The following is a 17,886-nucleotide window of genomic DNA, read 5'->3' as shown; positions in this document are numbered from 1 at the left end:
ATTATTTCATAAGTTTTATATCCATATGTCAGCGAGTAGAGATTGTATCAGAATATTAGGATTGGACCTGCTTAAGGAAATTAATGTAGGATTAAAAAGCAAGATCTAGGAAAGGGAGGTGAAATATTTTCAAGGATGAAATTCAAGGGTATTAAAGCGAATGTCACGTATGTCATAATTTTATTCATATCAGTTCCTTTCTAAGTTTCTTGTAGTTCATGAACTTAAAGCCTCAGCAGCACATTTTGTAACTTAACATAATTCTGGGAAAGTCAATTGAAATTTATAAATTATTTCAGAAGTTGCCAATTGAAAGTTAAATGTGATATTTATGTTGAAAGGCTTTGTGAACTATAATGTGCGAGTGCTGGGATCCCTGGGTGGCGCAGCGGTTTGGCGCCTGCCTTTGGCCCGGGGCACGATCCTGGAGACCCGGGATCGAATCCCACGTCGGGCTCCCAGTGCATGGAGCCTGCTTCTCCCTCTGCCTGTGTCTCTGCCTCTCTCTCTCTCTCTGTGACTATCATAAATAAATAAAAGTTAAAAAAAATTTAAAAAAAAAAAAAACACTAGTGCTATGATGATGTTATGAAGATGATAAATTTAGGGATTGGGATAGGATTGAGTCAGTACCCATATTCATACTCTAGGAGATAGTGATGTCTCCAATGCTGCCGAGTAGCCACTGTTAGGAGCATAATCCAGTGTTGTCAACACTGAAGCCTGCTGTGATTAGTAAATCCATCTCCAAGAGGAAAGTAATGAAGTTGAGTGAGGAGAGAGAACACAGTATATCTTTGTTGGTTGATATAAGGGGATTGCCATAGACGAGAACAACTAAAAAGAGGATCACAAGCATTTGTCTATTGGATATGCAAGAAATTAGGAGGACACTGTTAGTTTTTTCATTTGTCGCTATCAAAGAGACACTGTTATTTTTATATTTAAATTAGTTTGGTTATACTGAGTACGGCTTGGACACCATAAAATGGATTTTTTTTTCTAGTGAAAAGTATCTTTTTAGAGAGAAAGGGGAATTATGCCTCTTAATGAAATGGCTGACATTGTTTATAAATTTGTTTTATAAATATAACATCTTAGACTTGATGTGCCTGAGTTGCATTTGGCAAGGTTTTTAACAGTGAATGAAACAAAATCAGTGAATGAACAGTGAATGAAAAAAAAAAGAAACAATGTAGAAAGATTTGCTGCTGCAACATTAGGTTACAAGGTGAAAAGAGGAGAGAGATAATACATATTTTTGTATAATTTACCCATGTGAATGGATACTTATTTATCCATCTAGCCACCATTCACCCAGCCATTTCTGTATAGCTATTTTTAGGCTTATACTTTAGGCTACATATAATGATAAATTTAGGTTAAGGAACTATATATTAACATAAGAATATTAATTTAAATCTTATATAATATAATATATATACATATATAGGGTCATGTTAACAGTTTACTAGCAGACATTTTCGCTACTTCTAGAAACCCCCAAGGCAACTCTAGAAGCAATAAAATTTAATGCCTGCCTCACATTAATATGCCTGTATGAGGGTTTCTCAATTTCAGTACTACTGACATTTTGGAACTGAAATTTTTTTGTTGGAGGCAAGCAAGGACTGTCCTGTGCATACATGATGTTTGCTAGCATCTTAGATTTCTACTCACAAGAAGCCTGTAGCACCCTCCTCCTTCAAGTGTGACAACTATAAATGTCTCCAGGCAATACCAAATGCCCCCTGAGTAGCAAACACCCCCATTTGAGAACCACTGTTTTATATCTATGCAAAGAATAATCTAAATTGATGATCATAAATATATATGACATCACAAGTGCCCAAAATTTATTTTTAAGTTAACAACATATTGAACACATGGGGAATTATATGAGACACAGGTGCCTACTATCCAGATTTAGCAGACATACAGATAATAATGTTCTTTAAAAGAATTTGCAAAAAAGAATAATTTTTTAGCTTCAGATAGCCAAATGTCCATATGGTTTAGAAAAAATTCTCTCCACAAACTTGTTCTTTATCCCAGTTAATGACAACCCCACCTACCAAGTCTTCTGAGCTAAAAACTGCACGCATTTCCTGTTTCTTTTTTTCCTTAATCCCTGTATCTAGTAAGTTACAAAAATAGCTGTTATACAGCCTCAGAAAGAAGGCTTCAATCTCAGCTCTGGCTAGTCTATATTCACTGCCATCATCCTCTTACCTGGCCAGAATTTCCTAACTTCTTACACTGAAACTAGGCAGATAATGCTACAGAACAAACCATACTGTAATTTGCCTGTATGTAGCATCATTAAATCCCCATTGTCTGAAAGATATAAATCTGAAATCCTACATTACTTTTGTTCCAGTTAAGTCCCCTGTCCTCCTCATCTCATTTTCCATTCAGGACTTTAAGACCTGTGAACACATCAGGCTTTCTTTCTCAAGGCATTTTCCCCATTAGACGTGTTACCGTCTCTGCCTAGATTGCACAAGTGGCATTTGACTACGGAGAATTCAATAGCAAGGAATCCCATGCAATCTGAAATCTTTGCATTCTTAAATTTTAGGTAAGATGCAGAGATGTAAAGTGACACTTGTATGTGCTTCCTTTTTTTTTTTTTGTACCTAATGACTTCTCTTTTTCTTATAACCTTTATATTGCAAATATAACACCAACTGAAAAAATATCACAAAGCAAATACATAGCTTACGGAGTTTTTTTTTTTTTTAATATGCCCTCTTATAACTTTCAGTTAACTTAAGTAGTAGCACTTTACCAGCCACACAAGAAACTCAACTCCCTGTTCCATCTCAAACCCTTTTCTCTACAAAGGTAACCATCGTCCTAACTCTTATAGGATTTTGCTTCCTTGTGTTTCTTTATATTTTGATAATGACCCAAGTATGCATCCCTAGACACTCTAGTTTGGCCTTATAAAGATTTTTAAATGTCTTTTAAGACTTAATTACAGGTTCCTCCTCGCCCCTCCACCCCTTATAATTTATCTTTTCAATCTGAGATATTTTTTCTGGAGAGTTTTCCAGAGCCTAAGTGTTGTAGGTTGCTTACTCATGATAGAGTTCCATAATGGTTTCTCTGTCTTCTGTACTTCCCCTGAATTGGCAGCTGGATCCAGACACTATCATATTCATGTTTAATCCCTTTGCTGAAACTGAAGGTGGTGGCATTTATTCAGCCAGAGGCATAAAAGGACTGGCTGTCAAAAACCTGTCAAGGGTCTGAGATTTTCACCTGTTTGCAGGCTAGTAAGTCAGCCTGCTGGTTGTGTCGGCAGAAGACCTGAGACTCCATGGTATAGCAATCAGGATGGTCTCCATGTTGACAGGGGCAATTTCCAGGGGGATGATTGGGAAGTGGGCACAGGTGGACACTGTCCACCAAATGGATTTGTATCACAGTTGAGAAACTTTGAGCTTAGGAAACCCCAATCTTCTAAAGGGAGATATTAGCTAGCAACTTTGCCTTCTGCCACGAGAGAGAAACTATCATTATATCCCAGTGCTCTTTGCTATCCATACATCCTTGAAAAATTTGCTTCTTTTTTCTTTTCTTTTTTTTTTAATTTAAATTCAATTAGCCAACATATAATACATCGTTAGACTCATATGTAGTGTTCAACAATTAGTTGCGTATAACACCCAGTGCTTATATCACATGCCTTCTTGCTGCTGCTTTTCCACCTCCATTCCTATGAGCATACTAGTGGTACTCAGTCCTTTTACATTAGGATTTTGTCATATTTGAATTGTTCATTCATGTACAGAATCTCATTTGATTCTACATATCATTTTGAAAAGACCTCTAATTTCTTGAGCTTGAGGGAATGCTATTTTAAACTTTTTTGGAGGGTGAGTACTTTTGGCATATTTTGAATTTGGAAATGCCAGAATCATGCAACAGTTATTTTTGAGAGGTGTTTTGTTTTGTTTTTTAAGATTGTATTTATTTATTCATGAGAGAGAGAGAGAGAAAGAGAGAAGCAGAGACACAGGCAGAGGCAGAAGCAGGCTCCATGCAGGGAGCCCGATGTGGGACTCGATCCCAGGACTCCAGGATCACGCCCTGGGCCGAAAGCAGATGCTCAACCACTGAGCCACCCAGGGATCCCCAGAGAGGTGTTTTGGAATAGATAATATTTCTGTCATAGAAGAGTATGTTATTTTTAAGTTACAATTTTAGACCATGTTGTAATGGATATTACTTTCATAGGGAGTAATTGTCACCAGTTTTTGAAATCAATATCTTTAAATGATTGGGATTTTGAAATCTGAAATAAGATAGATATTATTTTTCTTAAAAAAAAAATTTTTCCTGGGATGCCTGGGTGGCTAAGTCAGATAAGTGTCCTAACTCCTGATTTGAGCTCAGGTCATGATCTCAGAGTGGTGAGATGGAACCCTGCATCATGTCGGCCTGTGCTAGGCATGGAACCTGCTTAAGATTCTCTTCCCTCACTCTGGTCCCCCACCCTATGCACACATATACTCTCTCTCTCTCTCTCTCTCTAAATAATAATAATAATAATAACAATAATAAAATTAAAAAATCTTCCTTTGTCTATGTGATTTTAGGCAAATTATTTTAACTTTAGTTTCTTTATCTATGGTAGTACTTTCACTCAAAGAATTGATGCTACCAGGAAATAATACAAGACACAAATGCTTCACATACAGGAAACTATATAAATACATTAAGATCATTATTACAAATAGTAAATTGCCACTTAGAAAGCTGTGGCTTGCATAAGAATACTTGACTATGAAAGCGTTTTAATTTCTAGTCAGTCTCCAAACTCCTGATCTTAATTTATGCTATTGTCTGTAGTCCTGATTGTACTTACAGATGTCCATGCTGTATTTGTTTGAATTGAATATTAAGAACACATAAGTAACACAAGACATTGTTGTCACTGGATGGCATGACTCATGCAAGTATTTATTCTTTATAAATTAATTAAGCCTTTTGCTTTCTGTTTTTACTGCCAAATATTTAGACAGATATTAAAATGTATCTTGGCAGTCTTGTCAAATCCAAGCTTGATACTCTGGCTTTCCTATTTCTGAAATTGCTCACCCTTTTCATTTAAAAATAACGACAGACTAGTCACAAAAGCAGTCACCTCTAACTTCTGAATCATCAAAAGCTGTTTCCCATATGTTTTCAAAAGATACAGCTGTTTTTATACATCATTTCATTTAAACTTTAAATTTTGAGAGGGGGAAAAATCTTATAAAAGCTCTCAGACATAAAACTGTCACGCTCAATTGTAGATTGAAAGGATATCAAACAGTTTTCTCATCCAAACTCTGGTGTTATGTATTATTCCTTAAGACATAGAGAAACACAGTTTTATATATGCTATGCAGAGGAGACAGTGCATTGAAGAAGAGTAAAGATTCTGGGTTCAGAAAAAACAGTGACTACTAATCCTGAGAATCTGCTGTAAGCTAGACCTTAAGTAACTTGTAGGGACTTACTTCTCAGAATGAAATAGGGAATTTAGGATTTTAATATCCCCATATCACAGATGGAAAAACTGAGCATAGAAAAATAAATAATTCACCCAACATAACACTGCTAAATGCTAGAATATGAACCCAGGTAGTATAGTATTTGTTTACTAGGTTTGCCATAACAAAGTATCACGGACTGAGTGGCTTAAACAGAAATTTATTTTTTCACAATTCTGGAGTCTCAACATCTGAGATCAAGATATCAGCAGGATTGTTTTCTTCTGAGGCCTTTCTCATAGACTTGCACATTATCTTCTCTGTAGGTATGTCTATTTTCTAAGTTCCTCTTCTTTTTAAGGACACCAGTCATATTGGATTAAGGTCATCCTAGTGACCTCATCTTAATTTAATTACTTTTTTAAAAAGATATTTATTTATTTATTTATTTATTTATTTATTTATTTATTTATTTAAGATTTTATTTATTTATTCATGAGAGACACACAGAGAGAGGCAGAGGCAGAGGGAGAAGCAGGTTCCATGCAGGGGGCCTGATGTGGGATCCGGGACTGCAAGATCGCACCCTGAGCTAAAGGCAGATGCTCAACTGCCTGGGTGGTTGAGGGCCACTCAAGCGCCCCAATTTAATTACCTTTTTTAAAGACCTTACTCCAAAGATGGTCACATTCTAAGATATTGGGAGGTAGGATTTCAACTATGAGTTGTGAGAATTCATAGTTGAGCCCATAACAGGCAATCTGACTTGTGTCCATTCATTTATGCACTCTCTAGCACCAGTGATTTAATTAATTTTAATATCAAATGCATATTTGTTTTCCAATCATTTACCATTTCTAAACTATAATAAATATTTGCAAATATTTGCATAATTATACTACTAATAAAATATTATTAAAATGATCATTTTTTGAAGATCTTCAACTTTTAAGTACTGGGAAGAATTTGCCCTGATTTTCAGAAGAGAAATTAAGGTTGAATAACTTGGGCAGGTCAATAAGTAATGGAGACAAAAGTCAAATATCTGTAAGACTGCTGCACCCAAATTTAATCAATGGATTGCATTACCGTAAGCAATTTGATTTTCTATGGAGGAAAATGCTCATCACATGTACAATGCATATAAAAATTACAACGTTTTAATTCATGTGTGGACTCCGTTGTATGAAAATGCTGACAACTAATAATTTCTTTTTGATTTAAGTTGTATCTATAATTAATCAAAGTTTAATTCTAAGGTCTCCAGATACTCTTACTATTTTACATTTATGCAGTGTATCTAATTTCAGTTAAAATTCAATTCCCTAAATCACTGAAGCTTAATGTGTATATCTGATGAGGAAAAAATGAATTCAATACTATATTTTAAATAGTTATAAAAGAATGTTAAAATATCAATTTAGAATTCGGGTTTAAAAATGTAGACCTATCTATATAAACAGATGCAAAAGGAAAAAGTATACAATTGTACATACATGTATATTGTGTATATATATATATATATATATACACACACACATATTTTAAATTAAAGATAATGAAATTTTTAACAGTACAGATTTTTTAAATATATAGGGACTTAAAATTGAGGTTTGTATATGATTATGTAAATGAATCTACTAAGGCTCCCTATTTAACTTGTGGAAACTCAAGAGTTAAGTGATCATCTTTTCAGTAGATCTCAAGTATTCACTACTGGGGTTAAGAACTGGCTAAGTAGCCAGTGATGATAGATGAATGGTCTGTAGATTCTTAGAAAGGTAAGGTTTGTAATAGCACTAGCACCCAAAGACTGGGTACTAGTGGCTGAGAGTTAGCAGTTTTGCTGGGAAGAATTCGATCAGATTCTCTGGCCTCTGAGTGTTATTTCATGCTGTGTAAAATGAGCATGAATTCAACTCTACCACAGTAATTTCACATTATTCTATTTTCTCAAATCTAATTGGATCAGACTTTGAGTTCCTGCTCGCCAGGGTAGCATAATCACTGGAGGTTTAAGGAAACTGATATAACTGAAAGCAAGACTCCAAATATGCCATGCGTTTGGAGATGTCATATGTGAATGAGATATATAGTCAGTCAGTCTCTATCTCTACATGCAGCAGGAATATGTAATGTTTGCTATATGTGTATTAATTATTTTTCAGTAAGTTTCTTAATATTATGTCATAGTTAAGAATGTTCTCTAGAAAGTACCAGTCTTGCTGTAAGGGGCAGGGACAGAAATTAATTGCCTAGGGAAACTTAATGGAAAGCCTTAGTGATAGAGAGGTTACAATTTGCTACTACATTTATCACTGTCAGAGAACACATAAATTCTAAAGTCATTACCAGCAGAGGGGCTTTCCTCACCCTTCCAATAGTTCTCTGTTCCCTACTCTTCTCTGTTATACTACAGATTTAATTTCAAGTCTACTGATCATAAGTAATCACTATTTTATTTGTGGATGTCTTGACGGATGGAATATGTTAGTATTGTTTGAGGATGCTATCTAAATGGGTATGAGTACATAAGACACTGGAGAAGAAGCTAAGAATTCAGAACTGTTTTTACTTGTTGCCAAAGGTCTTAACAAGAGTAAATAGGTTTATTTTCAAAGGAATAATGAAAGAAAAATAACCAACCGGCATGGATTTGACACATAATTTGAGTAGGAAAAAAATCTAGGAAACAGAGTTTTGTACATATAGCCATGAATATGTAATTACTTTTAATGTGCATAACATGGTTCCTAAACACTGATTAAATATTGAGGAATTGTGAGGTATTGCAGTCACTTAAATCTTAAGGTAGATGAAGGAACATTTAAGGAGCTATTCACTATACTCACTAAGGCTCAAATTAGAGAGAACCAACTAAAATAAAACAATAAGGAATGTGGACCTATCCGAAAAAAAATTAACAATTGTAAGAAATGTGAAATAAAATAGAAATTTAAAGATAATAAAGACTGATTTTTCTTGAATGATTTGGAGGTAAATGGAAAGCCCAGTTAAGCAGTTCAATCTCTTCTAATCTTTGAATGACATCTGTTGAAAATCCTAGGAACTTTATAATTTCAGATTTCACATTTCTTCTTAAAATATTTCATGGGAGAAGAGTTGTAAATTTCTTTTCTTTAGAACAAATCATGTATTTTTTCTGGACTTATTGCTAATATAGATATATTGCTAATATGGGAAGTTAGTCAAATTTCTTTTTTTTTTTTTTTCATTCTTTTGGTTTCCATCATCAAATGCCAAAGGCAGAACAAATTGTCCCTTGGGTTAGAAGAGTTTTGAAGCATTTAAGGCTTTAATGATCTTCAATTATATTCACTTCTTGAACAAAGCAGCTATAGAAGCACACATTGACAATGGAAATCAATCAGTTTTAGACAGCAGAAACTTACAGCACAAAGAGAGAGATATGTCTTTAGGTGGGTATTCACTCTTCGGTTGACAAAATAGGCAGTTTCCTGGAACTAAACGTATTGAGCCAGAACCAGAGTCAGGATTTTCTTTTCGTTGGGGCACTCTGATGATTTCTACTTACCACTGTGGTCCTTGGGCACAAGTCATGATTATGTTGTTCAAACAATGTTTTTTTATTAGCAGAAAGTTCATAAAATCGTTTTCAATGGAAAACAAAATCTAAAAAGTCCTTAAGCATTGTTTTCTACTTTTCAATTCTAACTTCATTCAACAGCCATTATTGAATGCCTGTTCAGTGCCAGAGTCTGTACTAAAGGCTATATAACATACAAAGAAACAGTATCAGGAACCAGTTCTGTAATTTAGGAATAAATTCCAAACTGAAGAGGCAAGGTATAAAAAAGATAGAAAGGTTACATAACAAAGAGACTAAAAGGCAGTGGTTCTTCTGTAATAATTTTATAATTATTTTTATTTTCAAATTAGATTGGCTGCAGGTAGTTTTGGCTATTATCAGAAATAATAATATTTGTAATAGATAGCATCTATTGAACACTTACTATTTGCCAGACACTTTTCTTTAAATAGTATTTTTTTTTAAGATTTTATTTATTTGAGAGAGAGAGACAGAGAAGGAAAAAGAGCAGAGGGAGAGAGACACACAGCTTCAGGCTGAGCTTGGAACCTGATGCAGGGCTCGATGTCAGGACACTGAGATCATGACCTGAGCCGAAATCAAGAGTCAGAAGCTTAACCTACTGAGCCACCCAGGTTCCCCCAGACACTTTTCTTATATCTTCTAATCCTTATAAAATCTTTTTAATAGAGCTATTGCTATCATTTATTTCAAGATAAAGAAACTGAGGATCAGTGAAGGTAAATAATTTTAACAAGTCTACAAAGCCAGTACGTATAAAAGCTAGTAAATGTGAAGTATTTTGAGCCCTGTTGCGCCCTCATTTCTTATCATTCTAAGAGTCTAATTAGAGTCAATTCCCAGGTGAAGTTGGAGCTAATGGTAAGTGTGTTAGGAAGAATGATGGCTACTATGACATTCTCTAGACAAAAGATTGATAATACATTCTCTATCCCCAATGGTTATCTTTTTGTTATCATTGTAACTTAGAGCACTTGATAATTGTTATATGCAACCTAAAGGATAAATGATCTTTATAATGAATAAAAGAATTTTACTTTTTAGACCAAATGACATTGGAAAATGTTTTTGATCTCTCTTCTAAGAACACAAAGGGATTAGAGTTCAACCATTGGAACAGTGATTGGTTTGTAGAGCTCTAGGGATAGACTATTCCAGGCAAGTGCAATTTCAACCAAATGTGGCATGCAAACAATGCACGCTACTGTTGACCTTTTCACCTCTTTTTTTTTTTTTCTATTCATATTCCCCCAATCATTCATCTCTTTAATCCAAAATGATCAGTGTTCCAGGAATGCCTATAGTGGCTTGCAGTTCCCAATCCAGTGCCAGACATGAATAGTTGCATAGGTTCCTTGACCCTTTATCTCTACCTTTGCTCCATTAGGATTCTACTTTTCTAAGTAATTAGTGTCAGCAAGTTCATTTTCTAAGAATTGTAGGACTTGGAATGAGAATATAAATGAAGGTCTACATATTCCATGTCATTATTATTTATTATAAATCAAATAATACTTATTAATATATCTACCCTCCCACTTTGACAGAAGTATCTTTATAATAATTTGGATGGCCAGGTCAAATGTTAGGATTTTTGGACTCTTCAGGAGTATGGTGGCATGGAGAGAGAGGGACTCCAGTCTTTAGCCCCTCCTTTAACCAGATCTGTCCAGTATCTTAGGAAGCTTTGAGCAGAATGAATGGACACTTAGCCTGTACATCCAGCATCCACAGTCTGCTGACAGGGGGACAGAACTGGAAAGATGATACCACGGGCTCTAGATGGGAGATTAGGGCAATTTGAGAATGAAATTCAAGTATCACAGTGGTCTGGAGCATGAGTCTTCTTTAGAGGAAAAGAATGCAGGTTCCAGATGGGCACTTCTCTTGGCTCTGTAGCCTTTGCCTATTGGTGAAGATATGGCCAGAGAAAAGCAAGAGTGCTCAGCAAATATTTCTTGGTTTCTCACTATGTGCCTGTACTGTTGTGATCACTGGAGACATGAGTGAACAAGTTGAAATGCTTGCCCTTGCAGAACTTATATTCTGAGAAAAGGAGAGACAGGTTATAAATACTAAATGTAATAAATGTATATACTATATGGTAAATTAGAAGGTGATAAGTATTACAGACACAATAAAAATTAGAGCAGGAGGAGGTGGGAGGATCGTCAGTCAGCTTGGCTTCAATTGAGAAGGTAAGATTTGAGAAGGAAAAAAACAAAACAAAACAAAACTTGAAGTCAGTGAGGAAATTAGCCAAAAAGATAACAAGAGGGAAAAAAACTCAGGTCTTTCAGAGTAAAAGTGAGCACCGTGAGGTAGGACAACACTTAGCATATTAGAAGAACAAGGAAACCAGTAAAGCTGGAATAGAGTGTGAAAGGGAGAAAGTTAAAAAAAGAAGTTACAAAAAGAACTGATGACCAGGTCATAGAGTATTGCACTGTACAACAGAAATGTAATGATAGTCATAAAAATATAATTTTAAATTTCCATGTAGCCATAATAAAAACAAAGAAGGGTTAAAATTAACTTTATTTTTTTGTTTTTTTTAAATTAACTTTAATATTATATTTTATGACTCAATTTTTCTGAAATTATATCATTTCAGCATATAATCTTCGAAATCCAGAGTGTATTTTATTTCAGTTCATACCAGCTACATTTCAATTGTTCCATGGACACATAGGGCTAGGTGTTGCTGCATTGGGCAGAACAGATAGATTTAGACTCATCAGTGAAAGAAGTATTACTTTGAGTCACTTGGCAGATGTTTCAAATTTTTGAGAACTGCTGTGTCATGATTTGATTTTAAAAACTGATCTTCTGAATGTCATGATTTGACTTTTAAAAATGATCAGGTCCAGGGGCACCTGAGTGGTTCAGTCAGTTAACCATCCAACTCTTAATCTCAGATCTCAATCTCAGGGTCATCGGTTCAAGTACTGCACATTGGGCTCCATGCCAGGTGTGGAGCCTACTTAAAAAAAAAAAAAATCAGGTCCAGCCTTAACTGAGAATACATGGTCAGGGATCAAAAGAAGTAGAAACAGAAAGACCTATTGTGGTCATCGTGATAAGTGAAATTCTGATGGTGATTATGGCTCAAATGACAGCAATGATTGACATAAGAAGTGGTTGAATTCTTGATCATTTTAAAGATAAAACAAATAGGATGTATTGAATTTGGTGTGTGAGAAGGGAGTGAAGAATGACCCCAAGACTTTGGCCTAAATAATAGGAAGGATGGATTGACTTCACCTGGGATCAGAGAAAGGGTGCTGGAAGATTGGGGCAAGGAAGATGAGTGTTCAGATTTGGACCAGTGTATCTGAGAAGTCTCTTAGGTATTCAGGTGACTATGTGGGGCAGGCAGTTAGATAGGAATGTGGAGTTTAGAGGACAGGTTGGAGATAAAAGTTTGGAGATCAACCTTGAAACAGGATAAGGTAACCAAGAGAATGAGACTGAATGGAAAAGCCAGTGCCAAGCACTAAGCATTGGGACATCGAAATTAAGAGGTCTAAATTGGCATAGAATTGACATTAAATTCACATCATTTTACCACTTCTGTATTATATATATTTTTATACTTAATTTTTAAAAACTTTAATACGTATGTTCGTAGCTATCACGATCTTACTTATTTTACTGAAAAACTATAATTTTAGGTGAAACCTAAGGGCTTTTCTTGTGACTTTTTTGCTTTATTTTTTAAAAGATTTTTGCTTATCTATTTGAAAGAGAGAAAAAACACAAGCAGAGGTGAGGGGCAGGGGGAGAAGCAGGCTCCCTGCTGAACAGGGATGCCAATACGAAGCAGGATCCCAGAACCCTGAGATCATATCCTGAGCCAAAAGAAGATGCTTAACCAACTGAGCCACCCAGATGTCTATGACTTTTTTTGCCTTAAAATATACAACAAAACTTCAAGTAATTAATTTATACTATGTTAAACAATAGATAGTAAAAATAAAAATTGTGGTTGTAATTAGAGATCATTATCAATCTTTAATACATATTATTTTTATATGTATTTCCCAGAGACAGGTAAGTTAACAGTCTTTGATATGATAGCATTAAACACCAATAAAGCAGATTAAAATGTGTCCCATAGTCTACCTACTAATGCAGCTTTATTTTATTTGTGATAAGCTTATGAGTTTGCTGCTTTTTATAAAAAGTTTCGTTGATAGCTAGGTGCTCTTACCTCATTTTAGTCTGTCAAAGAATGAGGTATTTATTCCTTTCATTATATTCAAATTCAAATTCCAGCTATAAAGAATTTGATAAAACAAAATCTATTATTTTACTATAAGCACATTCATGACTTTTTTTTTTAAAGAATACAACTCATACTTCAAATGAAATCCTAACCTTTTGTGTTCTTGTATTATCAAGGTAATTATTTATAATATAATGCAGAAATTAGTATACTGATGATCTCTAATTTTTTTAACAGAAGTAATTGTTTGTGTCTTTTCAGTCTATTCGGGAAGTCACAGGCTACGTGTTAGTGGCTCTTAATCAGTTTCGTTACCTGCCTCTGGAGAATTTACGCATTATCCGTGGGACAAAACTTTATGAGGATCGATATGCCTTGGCAGTATTTTTAAACTACAGAAAAGATGGGAACTTTGGACTTCAAGAACTTGGATTGAAGAATTTGACAGGTAGGAAAAACATACAAAATTGCAGATATGTTCTCATCAGTAGAGTGCAATACACATACACATATGGCCACTGTATGGCCACTGTAGTAGGTGTTATACTGAGGAACGCTATAAAGCATTTAAATAGTTAGTCTTTATTCATTTTATGGGAAATATAATGCCTTGTGGTGCCCTTGCGTTTATTTGCAGATATTGTAAGTGCAGTCTGAAAGATACCGTAATACTGTATCTCTGCCGAACAGAAGTACACTCTAAGGAAATGCTCAGTGACTGAAACTGAGATAGGAAGCAGGTTTAAGGATGCTGTGTTTGGTGGTCTCAGATGAACAGTGGACCATATCATCAAATCTGTGCAGTAAATAACACCACAACCTTCACTCTCGTTAGGGCTCTGTAAATACATAAGCCTTTATATCTAGTTTCACTAATCTAGTTTTTTGCACAGTCCCTTATTTTTGGAAAATGTACCTTGATTTACTAATTTAGTTTTGATTTGTCTTATTCAGTAACTCACTAAATAACATCGGAAATTCTTTCTCAGAATGTTTCAATATCATCAGTGATTCCCCATCAAGATTAGAAAGAGGTAGTTGCTAACAACCTAAACTTATTGTCTTGCTGCAAAACAAAAACAAAAACAAAAACAAAAACAAAACAAAACAAAAAAACCCACAGCACTTTGTAGGAATTTGTTTTGTAAGCTGACCCCAGGCAATCCTGCAGATACCTTTTCAGTCCATATAGTTCATAGCTGATATAGGCTGTCATAGGAGGTTTGGTACAAGATTTCTCATCATGAGTTTTTCTGTGTGTGCCTGTAATCAAGTAGTGCTAATTAGTAATTAATTTTCATCTCACAGTGGGATAAAGAAGTTTAAACTATTAATTTAGCCTAAATTAATATGATCTATATTTTGCATCAAAATACATAGAGATTTTATGTGTGTTTGAGTCCACTCAGTGGTAATGTTTCTTGACATTAGAAAATTAAAATTTTTAGAGGTATTACCTCAAAATACCAAGTAAAATTAACATTGATATTGTCAGGTCACTAAAATTGTTTGTTTCTTTCATTTATAATGGATATAAAAAATATTTTAAGTTAGAAATAGCTTCATTTGAAGTTAGAAATAGCTTCACAGTTAGCCAGACATGGAAGCTAAAATTGGATATTTTGGATGAAGAAAGGAATACTGATTATGTTATTTATTTTCAACATGATTGCTATAGAATTGATGGTATAATGGTGAATGCAAATTGTTCAGAATTTATAGATTCCTTCATTAACATTTTACTTTTTTGTTCTTTCCTTTCAAAGATAATTTCCTTATTGAAGAGTAGAGTTTTTGACTAAATTGCTACTTGCATGGAAATAATGATAGGAAGAATTTTAGAAATGAAATGGACAGAGAAAAAGTGAATGATTCAAGTTAAGAGTCTAAAAATAATAATAATCCGTTAAAAATTAATAGGCTTATTAAATGGTTTTCCTCTATTTATATTAAAGAAAAAATGAATACATTTCTTTTGAACTTTTTATAATACTTAAGTTATGTTGTTATTCCATAATATGTGCTATTTGAACAGTCTTTTCATACAGAAAATTAGTCTTTAAAGAGCTCTCTTATTTATTTTTACATTTACATTAATTAATATTTTATGTTTAACAATAATTAATATTTTTAAAGTTATTGAATCAAAACTATGCTACATTTAAGCATACCTTTTATTGAGTGAGCTCATACCACGATTGCTTATGATTGTGACAGCTTGTGTCATACCAAAATGCAACACTATTATTTCAAGAACATTATTCCCTATTCTGCCAGAAAGTCTTATAATGTGTGTGTGTGTCTGTGTGTGTGCAGTAGTAGAAGCAAGTAACTAAGTGGCTAAGAGAATGAGTTGATTGTTCAGAACAAAAAAGAAATTTTTGTTCAAGAGTTATTAATTTTTCTTTTATAAAGAAAAGTGCAATAAAATAAGTGGCAGAAAATTTAGACAACTTGGAAATTGTCCAGATATCTTAATATATTTATTAGGTGGCTGAGAATTACATGTGAACATCAGTCTAGCATCATTGATCTTACTGGTAATTAGAATCGATAGTGTAACTCCAAATTTGAAAATCAGAAGTCATACAATAAGCATGATTCTGTTTTTGTGTAAGAATATATAAGGAAGGGTAGGAGACACCTCACTGTTCATAGAAAGAGTAACTAGGAAAGAAATTTGCTCTATAGTTGTATCTTAAAGAACTAAGTGTTCTAGCTAGGTAGCCTAGTAAAGTAACCGGGAAACATTGCAATTCACTTCAGATAAGACATTTTTGTATTTCGGAAAGACAATTGTTTTATCTTATTTGTTTATATGCTATACAAAGCAAGCTGATAAAAATTTAAAACAATTTTAGGGTTTTAAGTATAGGGCTACAGGGTTGACCCTAATTTTAGTCCTATCTTATAAAATATAAAAGGAAATAGAAAACCTGCTGAGTAGTTAAATACCTCACTACTTAACTGTCCCAGTGAATTAAAATTTTAACTTGTTTCTGAAGTAACCAAATGCATCAGCAACACCTGGATATAGTTAGAAATGCAAATTTTAGGGCCTTACCTGAGACCCAATAGATCAAGACTCTTGTGGTGGGGCCCATCAACAAGTGTTTGTTTTTTTAAAAAAGATTTTATTTACTTATTCATAGAGACACAGAGAGAGAATGAGAGGCAGAGACACAGGCAGAGGGAGAAGCAGGCTCCATGCAGAGAGCCTGACGTGGGACTCAATCCATTGTCTCCAGGATCACACCCCGGACTGCAGGCGGCACTAAACCGCTGTGCCACCGGGGCTGCCCCATCAACAATAGTTTTAAGGAACCCTCCACTGATTCTGATGACAGAATTTTGAGAAACAGTGTTCTGTTTTTAATTAAAGATATGTTACCAAGAAATGGTAGCATGATATCTAGTTAACCTATTGACCTACTTGATCTAAATAATTTTCATTCATTTATCATCTCCTAGAGAGAAGGGAAGGAATGTGATAAAGAACAGATGAATTTGTAATTTAATGATGAGAAATACTCCTAAGGTTGGGGTGAGAATGGAAAGAGCACAGTAGGAGCCTGAATAGAAATATGGGTATAAAAGAGCTTGGAAATGAGCAAGATGCTAGGAGTAAACTTTCTTTTGTATTGCCGTTTGTTCTGGTACCAGCTTTGCACAATGGTAAACCATAACGGAGACAATAATAATCATGGTAAATTTTCCTCTTAAACAAACTTTTATTTTTAAATATTTTCAACAAGATAAATAATAAGTACTACTTGTAGGCATAGGAAGTATGCAGTGTTGTAACAAATAATTTTGAGATTATGATTTCAAGGCATATATATATATATATATATAAAATAATAATATGACTTTATTATTTATTACATTTGTCTCCTGCAAATTCTGTGTTTTGTAAAAGGGATCTTTGATTAACTTGAGGACTGTCATATATAAGGGTTAATGGTTGGATGTCACTTAACACATATGTAAATTAACTTCCACCTTAACACATTCTTATTAATTAGCTTCATGCCCACCGAAAGCTATTCCTTGGACTATAATTATTACTATAGATCTTACTTAGATACTTACATTATGGTTGTGCCCAAAGACAAGAAACATAAACAAACAGGAAAACTTGTTCTGCTGCTGCTGCTCACATTTCCCTGGTCTATTGTCAATGATGTGGGACAGAGTGGAGAAGAGACAGGTCCCTAGGCTAGGGATATGCTGCACAATCTAAAAGGGAGTGAAAAACTTGTCTTGGCAATTCATTTTCTTTTCTGGTCAGGGGAGAGACCATATTTCCATCGATGTGTCCTTCAGGCATGTAATCATCTTGAGGCCATTGGGAATGACAGTACTGAATCAGAGGACTACAGAGCTGGAGACAATTAATGCCTTCCCTTGTAAAGGTCACTTACATATGGCTGTGGCTTTATCAATCACTCTGGTGTTCTGCTGTTTGTTTGTTTTTATCAGATCCTTCTTAACCAAATGTCCCTATTCTAAATTCAAATAATGTCCAATATATTTACAACCTTAAGTCTACAAGCTTATACTTACTTAGTTACCTGTCT

At 34.4% G+C, this 17,886-nt stretch overlaps 1 protein-coding gene across 4 annotated transcripts in view; it reads left to right on the top strand.

The window, feature by feature from the left end:
* The window catches only part of ERBB4 (erb-b2 receptor tyrosine kinase 4), a 1,108,406-nt gene that overhangs the window by 578,351 nt on the left and 512,169 nt on the right, over positions 1 to 17,886 (top strand). For all 4 annotated transcript variants that reach the window (XM_038585650.1, XM_038585649.1, XM_038585647.1 and 1 more), the window contains exon 3: positions 13,568 to 13,754. In XM_038585650.1, the coding sequence (XP_038441578.1) occupies positions 13,568 to 13,754 (187 nt within the window). The remainder of the gene's footprint in view (positions 1 to 13,567; positions 13,755 to 17,886) is intronic.

Source organism: Canis lupus, chromosome 37 (genome assembly GCF_011100685.1).
Source record: "Canis lupus familiaris isolate Mischka breed German Shepherd chromosome 37, alternate assembly UU_Cfam_GSD_1.0, whole genome shotgun sequence".
NCBI lineage: Eukaryota > Metazoa > Chordata > Mammalia > Carnivora > Canidae > Canis > Canis lupus.
This window is presented reverse-complemented; position numbering and strand designations above follow the sequence as displayed.